General features: G+C 50.9%; 1 protein-coding gene across 1 annotated transcript; it reads right to left on the reverse strand.

Annotated features, from left to right (window-relative positions):
* Nucleotides 1-886: 886 nt before the first annotated feature.
* ISF_09985 (hypothetical protein) lies at nt 887-2374 on the reverse strand (the record flags this gene model as incomplete). The annotated part of the gene is made up of 2 exons (XM_018853584.1): nt 887-1511; nt 1599-2374. 2 exons carry the CDS (start codon nt 2372-2374, stop codon nt 887-889), a joined length of 1401 nt encoding a protein of 466 aa, XP_018699228.1.
* Nucleotides 2375-11531: the final 9157 nt, after the last annotated feature.

Below are 11531 nucleotides of genomic sequence, written 5' to 3' on the forward strand. Positions count from 1 at the left end.
ACCAGTCGGCTGCTGGAAACACATACCTGGCGGTGAAATGGCGGGGGCATGACTGCCCTACATGGGAGCTCGAGGAAGATGTCATGGCACGGGATTGCTGGGAGAACAGGCAGAATTGGGACAAGCTGATATGCAGTGCCGTTGAAGCGGGATACGGTCACTCGGCAAGTTTCACGTAACTCTGGCGCCCGATAGGTTTGACTTCTTGGCACTCTGACACTCTTATTTCTATACTGCGTAATGCTGTACATATCTATGTACCTCAAAAATCTCATGCCTAGAACGGGCGCATAGTTCATGCCGCTCATTGTCCACTACCAGCGTGCTGCATTTGGATTTATGTACAACTATTACTATTCACTGGTCACCTTTCGGACTAGCTGCTTATCTGTGAAGCGTAGTTTATCTGTCGGTTCTGCCCCTGTCGACATGAGGTATTGTAGTATATAGGGCCACCCCCTGGCAAGCGACAATGAACAATTTCATGCTAGGGCGTAAGCTTTTCGAGCACAGCATTCTCCTCATTCCATAGCAATGCAAACTCATATGTTTCCGACGGTTTGTATTCTCCTTGGAGTCTTGAGCGTCTCCCATGGATGTGCAGGTGGTTGGCTCGTATTAATATCTTAATATACCAGAAACTCAGCCCAAGTGACTTTATTAAGAATTAACATGAGAATAAATAAAATCAGTAAATACTGACGGAGCAATAATACGAGCTGACCCTGCCCGTTGAACAGTCGCCGGCTTTGACATGCTAACAACGGCGGGGCCCCCAGTAGCCATAAAGACGAATTCTGGATGCCAATGGGTGGCAACGGGCGAGAATCGTTGACGCAGAAAACTACCTAGTTTCTGTGCTTCCTCGAACGCAGCACGACTTGCATCACTCGTCATCCACATCATTATTATCACATACCACGTCCGGGATGGCTTCCACCAGGGCCCGCAGGCACGGCCAGTGGACGTCGCGCGCCCACCGGCCCAGGTACTGTAGCGCGCGCACAATCTGATACACGCCTATGGAGCTCGAGGTGCTTCCGATGATGACCTTTTGCCACAGCACCGTCCTCTCGCCCTCGGTCGTCGTGACAAGCAGGATCCACTCGTGGCCCTGGACGATGATGCTCGGGAGAAAGGCTGGCAGCCTCGACGTTGCCGTTGTAGCTCCTGGCGCCTCGTCCGTCGCTGCTGCGCCGATCCGTCCCGCCGCCTCGAGCGCCCGCAGAAACGACCACCGTGCCATCTCCCACACGCCTAGCTGCAGCCTGGCCGCGTCAAAGTTCTCGCTCGGCTTCTTAGTCTCAATGCTTAGCGCGATGAAGCAATCGTATAGTGGCGCAAAGTCGGTAAAGTTAACAATACGCCGCGGCATGACGGCTCGCGCGCGTGCGGCCGCCGACGGGAAATCGGGCGCCGAGGCGTCGTTTTCGGGCTCGATGCAGACGCAAAAGTCGACTCGCTTGGTCAGCGTTGGGTTGCCATACTCGGCCATAATGGTGGCCGTTGTGCTGCTCGCAACTAATTAGCTCGGATAGGCAAGACAGAACTTCCCCGGGGGGCACAAGATCCAGAGGGGAGGGGGCGGGGCAACTCACCATCCCACAAAGTTAACTAGATGGCTGTATCTGGGCTTCCCCCGCGGCTGAAAGGCCATCTGCAGAACCTGGTCGTGCACCATCATGTTCCAGTTGGCCTCGGGGTGGTCGCGCGTGCTGCACCGAATGGCCGCGTCGACGACGTGGCGGACGTCATGCGGCGACGGCGTCTGGCCCGCCACGGCTGGGTCGTCGGAGAGGTGGTGGTCGTCGAGCAGCGCCCACCGAAACTCGACGTCCGACTTGGCCGCCTCCTCCAGCGCCGATTGCGTGTCGCGCGCCACGACTCGCTTCCCGCGCGAGATGGCGGCGACGCCGTCCACCAGCTCCTGCAGCCCCGTCGGCATCGCAGCGCGGAACATGGCCAGCTCGCGCACGTCGAGGCCGCGGCTATCGAGGTGCAGCCTGCGCAGTTGCTTCCGGGGCGATACGCGGCCGGAGCGCCTCGACGAGGGCGAGTAGTCCGCGGGCGGCAGCGACGAGTCCTGGCTGAGCCCGGAGGAGGAGGCGGCCGCCGGGACCTGGATTCGCTTGGCGCGCGGCGTCTCGTCGTCGAGGGGCCGCTTGTTGGGCGAGCTGCTGCCACGCGTGGGCGATGCCATGTTGCTGCGCTCCGTCTGGTTTGATCCCGGCGGCGTGAAGGGGTTGAGCCGGCGTGGCTTGCTGGCGTGCCCGTGGTCGCGGTCGTGCTGCACCGTTGCCTTGGAGGAAGGTGGCTCGCCGTCGCTGTCGTGGGTCGTTGCGTCGAGCCAGTGCTGAATTTTGTCGAGCCGCATATTCGCCTGTAAACAAGGCGGTTCTGTTAAGTCTCGTGGCCGATTTTACGCATGGTTAGTGTTAAGCGATAAAGTGTTTGTCGTGCATGGCAGACGATGGATGGTGGTGGTAGTGGTGGATAGTTGGCTAGGCAACCAAAGCACGTGCCAGCACCCGTCTCTAGCGCCCAGTACAGTACGGATACAATCAAGATGAATGTTGAGGAGAACGTATAAAGCACTTAAGAGGATTTGTATAATGTCAAAGTTTAAATTGGGTTAATACCGATTTTCCCTTTCCATTAATCGCGGAGCCTGTTGCGTTGTGTATCCATCCACTGCCAGTCTGCAACGTATGTAAGCCCCACCTCTGTAGAGGAAAATTTAGCTACGCAGCGTACTCCGTACGCCCAGTAGAAAGCATTAGCCATTGAACTGTTTAGCACTCTTACGCGTTGATATTCACCAGCTTTCTCTAGTTTTTGTAATTTTTAAGCCAAGATCCTGTCCGCAAAGTAGCCTCCATGTTAGTACTTAATACAGGAAAATGCTCTTGCAATAGGAATTTTAGATACAGTGGTTTGCCTGCCACTAAAACAAAACAGAAAACGCCCATTTTCTTCTTACCCTTATGACACAACGCTCCTGTGGTTGAAGAACATGCGGAAATCTTTGATTTAATTTGATTCGATTTGATTTGATGTGACTCTAACGTCCGTTGGTGCCCTAGTGTATTGTAGGCTTTTAGACGCGCTAACTAGCTTCATCAGTTATATATTGGCCTAACCCCCTTGTAAGGCAGGAAAACAACTAACAAGCGCTAGGCCCTGAAGCCCGTACCTGGCTAGCAGCGCCCAGTGGCATATATCTGTCGGTAACGATACCCGTCAGCGGGATCACGATGATGTTGGCCGGATGGCAGCGTCTACAATCGCGGTCTCGTCAACAACTTTTGTCCCTTGGTCTTTATACGGGGACAAACGGGAGCCCTTTTGTCGTCGGAAGGTAGGAAGATACAACCCCCTCGCGGTGACCTCCGCGAGGCTGTCCTCTCTGAGGAGGCTGGCTGCCAGGCAAGACATCGTGGCTCAAGAGGACTAGAAACTCCCCAAAATTCGTCCTTTTTGTGGCTGCCGTGGCTGCGAAGGCACGTGCCATCAAAACCGCAAGTCACTAGGCAAGGGAGAGTTGAAATAGCAGACCGCATCAATACTCAACAGACCGACGGGGTCGAACAGACCGACGGGGTCGAACAGACCGACGGGGTCGAACAGACCGACGGGGTCGAACAGACCGACGGGGTCGAACACAGACCGACGGGTCGAACAGACCGACGGGGTCGATTGGCGAGACATACACAGCTCAAAAGGAACATGAATTCTCCAAAATTCATCCTTTTTATGGCTGTTATGACTCGCTAGCCATGCCATCAAAACTGCGGGCCTCTAGGCCTGCAAAAGCCCAACCACTAACAGCTCCTAACAGCTGCAGAAGCGGGAATATTTTACAGGGGAGAGTTGTGAACATGCAGAAATCGGCGGCCAACTCGATTCGCCGTAGGGTAAGGCCGGCTCGTTGAGAACCAGATGGGCGTGTTTGATGGCACTAAAAGGAGTAAAGTCATTCTATCATCTTCACTACCTGTACTGTACTGTAGCGGATACTTACATTTGCAGTTATGTACGCATGGATATGTCATTAGTAGGCGGGGTATGCAGCAGCTGCTCCACACGTATTCCGCATTCATGAACTTCTTTCTTTCTAAACCGACTTTGACATTACAACAGGAACCTATGCAGCCGTATTCAGCTAGAGCTTTGCGGCAAGAAGCTATCAAACTATGGAAATATATCTTCACCGCTATACGCACGCACAACACACGAAACAATACTTGCGGGAACCCGGTTCAGGCAGCCATATGATTGGATGCAGCTCTGTCATATGATGGTGGTTGCTTCCAGCTGAATAAATGGCGTATGCAAAGCCAGATACACACCAATGAAATTCTATGAAGCCACACCATCTTAGCCAGACGATACGTGGCAGTAGGATGACAACAGTAGATATACCAAGCAAAGTGATGCAGCACTGTCGGTAATTTAAGAAATTAAACCTTTGAAACTAAGAAGCAATCATTCAGCTTCATCGATCCTCATAAATTTACCGACCGTTTTCGTGTTTACTCAATCTTCATTACACCAAAATGGGGGATGGCATTAATATTTTCTTACCTTGGAAATGGAACAAAAATGTACGGAAAGCGGCCTTGAAGAAAGCTGCCAAATGTCCCGGTGGCAAAAGTCTTGCAAGCTGGGCAGGGAATGTACAAAATGAAAAAGCTTGCTGATAATGTTGATGAAGGAACTACAGCTACTGTATCAAAAAGTTCATCCCATCACTGCAAGTTGCCAGCCAGTCAGTATGCGACAACATTAAGGTTTTTACCTATTTCAACATGCTCGCGACCACTGCTGGCCTTGGAGCAATTATAGTCTTGACATACCAAGGCGTACAGGCCCTGAATCTCATCAATAGCAATCTGACGGAAATCTCAACCAGCCTTGCTGCGCAAACTACACTCAAAGGCACAGCGAGTACAGAGAAGGGCGAAACCAGCTCAAGACTTTCGTATTCGTCACTGTCTTCTAGAGCCATTTTTGCGTGCGATGAGAGACGTGAAAGGCGTCGGCTGGGCTAAGTTTCATTTCGAGCACATACTTAGCGAATATCGCGACCTGCTCCCCCAGTAGTGCCGTTGCCTGACGTCTCCTAGTCACGAGCATAACACCGCCACCGTGCTATCATCTCCGACGAAAAAAAGTCTACAAATCGGTGGTCGCTTTATTCTAGAGTCAGCCCCATATGCGAAGGGCGGTTCAAAAATGCTTGATAATGAGATCACTCCAAAAGTGATTGGCTTGGTATTGTACAATCCTGCCCACTGTTGAACAACAACTCTACTACTTTGAACATCCGCAGCCGCCACATCTGGTTGCACCGGGGTTACCACCGCATACTTTGCAATCCTTGCACATCTTTGGCGTTTGCGCGGGCTCGCTTTTGAGAAAGCTCTTGGGAACGCTATTTAAATTAGGATCAGGTAACAAAATCGCCAGAAGTGTCACTGACCTGTGCCGTGGAAGAAAATTAGGCAACTGGCAGGGATTTTGCAGCGGAGGAAGATCGGTAGGTCGTTAGGCGGAAAACAACAAATATATACTCAGTCCGAAATAGGCCTACGCTGAATGGGTGGCGCTTTCCGAGCTAAAAGTAACACGTGCCACACGCCTACCCCTCAGGCTTCAACCTTACATCCACATCAGCCATGTCACTAATGGAGAAATGCGCTTCTTGTTCGAGAACTAATCGCTGGCTGATACAGTAAGTATTCTGGAAAGGGTAAAAGTCTGCTTGCTGAACAATCTTGCGTACCAGAACGAATCGCCGAATAGAAGAAATCAATGCCTGTACAGTAAGAGCCAGCTTGACATACGTGTTTCTATATGACCTTGACAATTTTAGGCCCGATATTTCCATACCATCCAGAAACTGCTACAAGAATTAAACGAATCCTCTGCGGAAAACAAAATCGACACCGATGGAGACGAGGGCGAGCACGAGAATGACGATGCGGATAGCGCTGATATTGGTACGGATTTTGGTCCTGAGCAAAGGAATGCATACTTCTGTGCTGAGTTCGAATGTCGGCAACGCAAAGCAGATGCAACTTTCAAGAAATACAGTCGACACTACAAGACTCGTAAACTGTCTACCTATTTTCAACCGTTAATCATCAGCTAACACGAAATTCTAGACGTTGCATGTGCAGTTCCTTGCGCAGGCTGTCACACAACACTTGTTCGCGTGTCTACACTCAAAAGACATTTCACCGACTGTGCAGGGATAAAAGACAAACGAACAATGTCTGGACACACGGAAGCAATAGAGCACATGAAGAACCAGATCGACATCGAATCAAAAATGGCTTCCCACGCAGCTCGAGCAGCACTTCAAAGCTGCAAACGCCTTCGCCAGACAAAGTCGAATATTTTGAGACCGCGCAAGAAGTCGAAATCGGAGACATATCCAGGCTATTCATTTTCCGCAAGCCGGGCATTTGACCAACAACAAAGCAGATGCACCGACGACAACGAACAGCAATCACAGGTACCAAGGACTACAATGAACATCATTCCCTCATCATACTCTGGAGGCAATCAGGTAAGGGCGCAGAATGTTACGACAGGCACGGGAGATTCGGAAGATACAAGCGAGAAAATCGATGAGATGCTTGTATATCTTGAACACGACCAGCGCTCGACAGTGCCGGACATGCACGCGGCTGCCATAGACCCGAGCGAATTGAACGAATCAACGAACGAACCAACCATGTACCATGACAAGCAGTATTCTGCAATAGGTAACCCGATTTCGGCCATCAACGCTCCAAGTACAATCTTCGCGAACGATCAGCCCTCACCAGCGAGGAGCACCTCACATGCGATAAGAGGTTCCAGTTTCTTGAGCTATACAATGGATGGATCATTTATGTTCCCAGATGGCCAATATCCAATATCACAAAACACTACATTGGCGAAAAGAGGCTCGAGCTTTACGAGAAATACGATGGATGGATCGTTCATGTATACTGATAGCTCGCATGCCACGGCACAGAGCATTGCCACAGACAATTCAGGATCGTGGCATCTTTCATAATTGAGTTCTGTCATACAAAACCAAAATACAGGCATGCTCTTTATTCCCTAGGCCCTGCCATTCAAGACATGCGACATTTCTTTATTCCCATCACTTCTTGTCCTCTGCCCCTGACATATTGAGCTTCCTAAAAATGAAATGCGTTCGGAATCCTTGACTTTCTAATTCAGCAACCTTCGAGCGAAGAGGTTGCGTGTCTGGTAGTTCCATCCAACCCCACTCTGCTACTTCCTCATCACTACCCAATGCAATATTCATGAAACCTCCGGCCTCGCAAGTCCAACCTAGTCGACTGTCGATAATAGTACTTGCCGTAGTCAGCCAATGGACATATCGTTCGGGATTCGCAGACCTACTATCCACCATTTGGCATATCTTCAATCCTTGTTATAATACCCTCTCTCTTCACGTTACTTAGAGGGGTTTTCAAGACCCCCCAATTGTCGGGATCCTCCTTGGCGTCAAAGAATTGCAATTGCGAGCCCCCGTAGTATACCACTCTGGATCCGGGCATCCAAAACTGCACCAGAAGAGTATGGATCGCTTCGCCATCATCGCGCTCGTCCCTATTATGAAAGAACCAAGCGTATTCGGAGGACAGTCGAGTACTGAAATATCGGAGATAGCCCCAGCGAGGCTGTGCGATGATGGATAGCACGATTGAACGTATTTCCTATAGTGTTAGATATCAGCACGGAAGGCTCTCGTTGAAACGTACTGTGTCCCCCCATATATTTCGAAAGACAAAGTCTAATCCTTGTGGTGTCTTGGTATAGTATCCGGCGTTGTAGAACTGAGCGAAACGTTTTCCCTTTCCTGTGACTTTCTCAGCATCGGTTTCCTCATCGATGTCCTTGACAAGGTAAAACCCGGCTCGCTCTATAGAAGCCTTAGCTTCAGGCGCTGAATCTGAATGCAATGAAGACATAGTTGCGCAGTTTACGACTGTTTGTGCTTGCCAAACTTCGGGTTTGCCATGATGGACTTTGGTCCCTAATGAGGGGCATCTATGGTGGACCTGCTTGCCCAACCACTAAAGTCGCGCCAATTGTAGTATGCTCGAACCAAATATGCCCCTCGCATGAAAATAAGCATTCAAAAATTTATTGGCAGGATGTAAAAACCTGTATTAGCAATTTAACAAAATTCACACGGATTCCAGCGCAGCACATCCGGCCACATCGATCCTGCCATGAAAACAGGATACAAGGTGAGACACGGTGCACATAGCGAGGGAACAGAAAGAGCCCACAATGCACACAGGGCACACAGGGCACACAGAGCACACAGAGCACACAGAGCACGCAGGCTAGACAGTCTACAAGGTACATCATAAGATACTTAAGGTACATCAAAGGGTACCCGAGGCACACAATGCATACAGGTAAAGAGAACCCATTCCAGCCGATAACATCGCGGGGTTCCGCTCAAGCTCGCACGATATGTGATATAGCTTGCAGGAATGTCTTGATAGACTCGTCGCAATGTCAGCTCCTGCATGCAAGTCTCTTGATCCATGGCCGCTAAATGGAGGCAGAATGTAAGAAGTGTAACTTCGGTTGTGTCGTGGCGGAACCAGTTAGCCGCTTCGCTGTCTATATAGACCTCCTCATGTATTTAACCCCGGGGTATGTCTCTCTAATAAACCTACGCTTACACGGACTCAAGCATACTTGGACCAATTTTACGTTGACAATGTCCCAGCATCAGGAAGCCAAGCTGGCTCAAAACATGTAAGGTTGGAATATCTTCGAGCTCCTCGATCCATTGGTAACACCTCAGTAGTCCTCCCTATCCGGAGAGCCGCCGTTCCAAGCAAGGTAGCATGAGGACGAGTGATTGCCAAGAGGGGCAGAGCGAAGACCAACTCCCTAGGTCAGTGCTCGCGTCTTGTATTGCTAATGTCGAACTGACGGATGATAGCACAGTGCAACCAACAACAGCGCATTGGAGACAGCTGCCAATGCTACGGAGCCAGGGTACGAGCACGCTAAGTCGACCAGCACAATTGAGGCCGAGCTTCAGTTGCAGGATACGTCTGTAAGCCCATGTACGTTACTCAGCAGCTTGACCATCGCCTTGCTTATTCTGACTCCTAGTGTTGTACAGATCCAGTGCCCAGTAACTCTGGGAGTGCATTAAACGCCCAGACTCCTGGGCAACCCTCCGAAGCCGCACCTCAGGCCGCGGAGGGTGGCGCTTCGGCAATCAAAATCGCTACTTTAGCGTCGCCATGTGGAATCTCTGATGGGACGAAAACATTGTAAGCCCCTGATTAACGACCAATTAAGAGCTCCATGCTAACTATGGCCACCAGTGCGGGTGGTGCTATGCGTTCTGCCACAGGCGAACGAGTCTACCATCACGTTAAATACATCACTTCGCCTGCAGGTAGAGCCTGCGAAGGACCACTGAGTAAGTTGCCCTCCACCTTTGCTTAGACTACTTAGCTAACTAATACAAGATACCCCCCAAAACGGAAACGAAGCCGCTGGCGTACAATGTGATGTCGTCGAACATGCTACCCCGTTAGATGCCTTACCGTCCGGGCTGCCTAAATCAGCTATCGCGGAAAGAGACGGCAATCCTGCTAGTAAACTGTCGGATGCTTCGCTCTCCCCTCTACCCACGGAAAACAATGGTGAGAGAGGCGCGGTCCATTGCGAGCAAGAGCATGACAATGCCAATGTTGCTGCTACCCCGGAGGGCAGCATCTCTCCAGAAACACCACGAAGTATGAGGCCCTCAATATTTTATCAAAACTATCTGGCTAAATGTTACAAGGTGCTCCAGAGAATGACATTAAAGAGGCAACCTTACGACGCAATGGCGATGGACCAAGTGCTTCCCGGCTGGCGGCTTTGTTGTCTGAGCTACAGGGCCTGCGTCGCTCGCCAGCGGATCAAGACAGCGGAGACAGTGATGGACCATCGTGCACGTGCGAATCCACAGACTCAATGCCTTCGCCGGCCACATCACTATCAGAGCATGACGAATTATATTTTGCGTTTGCAGATATGTCAAATGCGATTCCAGCTACTGCTGTAATGGTGCTGATAGACGGACAATCGCCTTAGGCTTTAGCTGAGGCCCAATTCCAAGTCACGCCGACCAATGATGTGCGAATATTCGGTGGGGCAAGCACAAGGTCATTAGGTTTAAAAGGCCATGGAACCCCGCCCCTACTTAGATACTAGTCCTCTGATAGCAATAAAGCCGCGAATAACACGAAAATGAATAACTCAAACGAATTATATGCGGTGTATACGTGCGATCGAACAGAAGTCCGGTCGCTCTTTGACAAAATCGTTCAATCTCTCCCATCTCTCACCCCGTCTGCGGAGATAGAGTCAGCGAATGGCAAAATGATCCGTTATGATGAGACACGTGAGATAGCAAGTTTCAGCACATTTATTGACGAGAATGTGAGTTTCGCGCTGGGCGATAATTGGCTATGGCTAATCATAACACAAGCTCCCTAATAATGATGGTGTTTTCCTCGGTCACCGCATAGAGCGAGGGAAGCGCCAAGATGAACCAGTCGCGGCACATTTAGAAGGAGACACTTGGATCTTTGTTGAGCCGAATCAGGTCGCCATCCTAACTCCGCTATCCAGCAAACCTGTCATTATCATGCTCGGGAAATGGAACACGGCGGAGGGCAAGGTTCAGAAAAGGGGGTTTATAAAACATGCTGTTAGATCCTATCTTATCTTGCCGGACGTTAGGTTTAGGTTTCTTCCGCAGGGAGTACCGTTCCACTTGGCTGTTGTTCCGATAAAAAAGCTGGAAGAGTAGCTGCGTTCTTGCTCAAATCCACGTCTTGTAACTCGTCGCTGACGGGAATGCCCTCGTGTGCCATAGTAGATGTAGCCGTGATGCTGTCGAACATTCCGTCCCAGCCATTGCACGCCATTGCGGATGTGGCCGATAAGGGGTTGCACATTGAATCCCAGACTTCCGAGCTCAATCCGCATTCCTGCATAAACTCTTCCAACGTTTGGTGCTGCACAGGATCTGCAATGCCACTCACAGCCCCCGTTGCAACGTTACCCTGCGGAACAGCGCAAGGCATAGAGGTAGATGCCGGAGATTCCGGGTCAGCATTCGACGCCTCGCTGGTATCCGATTTCTCTATCGTCCCTTCTGCGCTTGGCCTGTGCCTCTTCGAGGCAGCATTGTCTCCGACATGTGGCCTCTTCTGCCCAGCTGCTGCACAAACCCATTCTCCCTCCCCCCCTGTCCCGCCTGCAGCGGCCGTCGGAACCTGCGGGGTATCTAGCCGAGAAGACAGTGGATTTGGAAACAATAATGCGCTTGATGATGATGGCACCGACGTAATGTCATGCAAGCGTCGCCTGCCCGCGTCGCTCATGTAGCCGCTATCGGTAGACGGTCGGGTCGGGCCAAAAAGCGACTCTTCGCTCGAACTTGTAGCATCTGTGTCCCCGGCGCGTGCTGC

Source organism: Cordyceps fumosorosea (genome assembly GCF_001636725.1).
Source record: "Cordyceps fumosorosea ARSEF 2679 chromosome Unknown scaffold_124, whole genome shotgun sequence".
NCBI lineage: Eukaryota > Fungi > Ascomycota > Sordariomycetes > Hypocreales > Cordycipitaceae > Cordyceps > Cordyceps fumosorosea.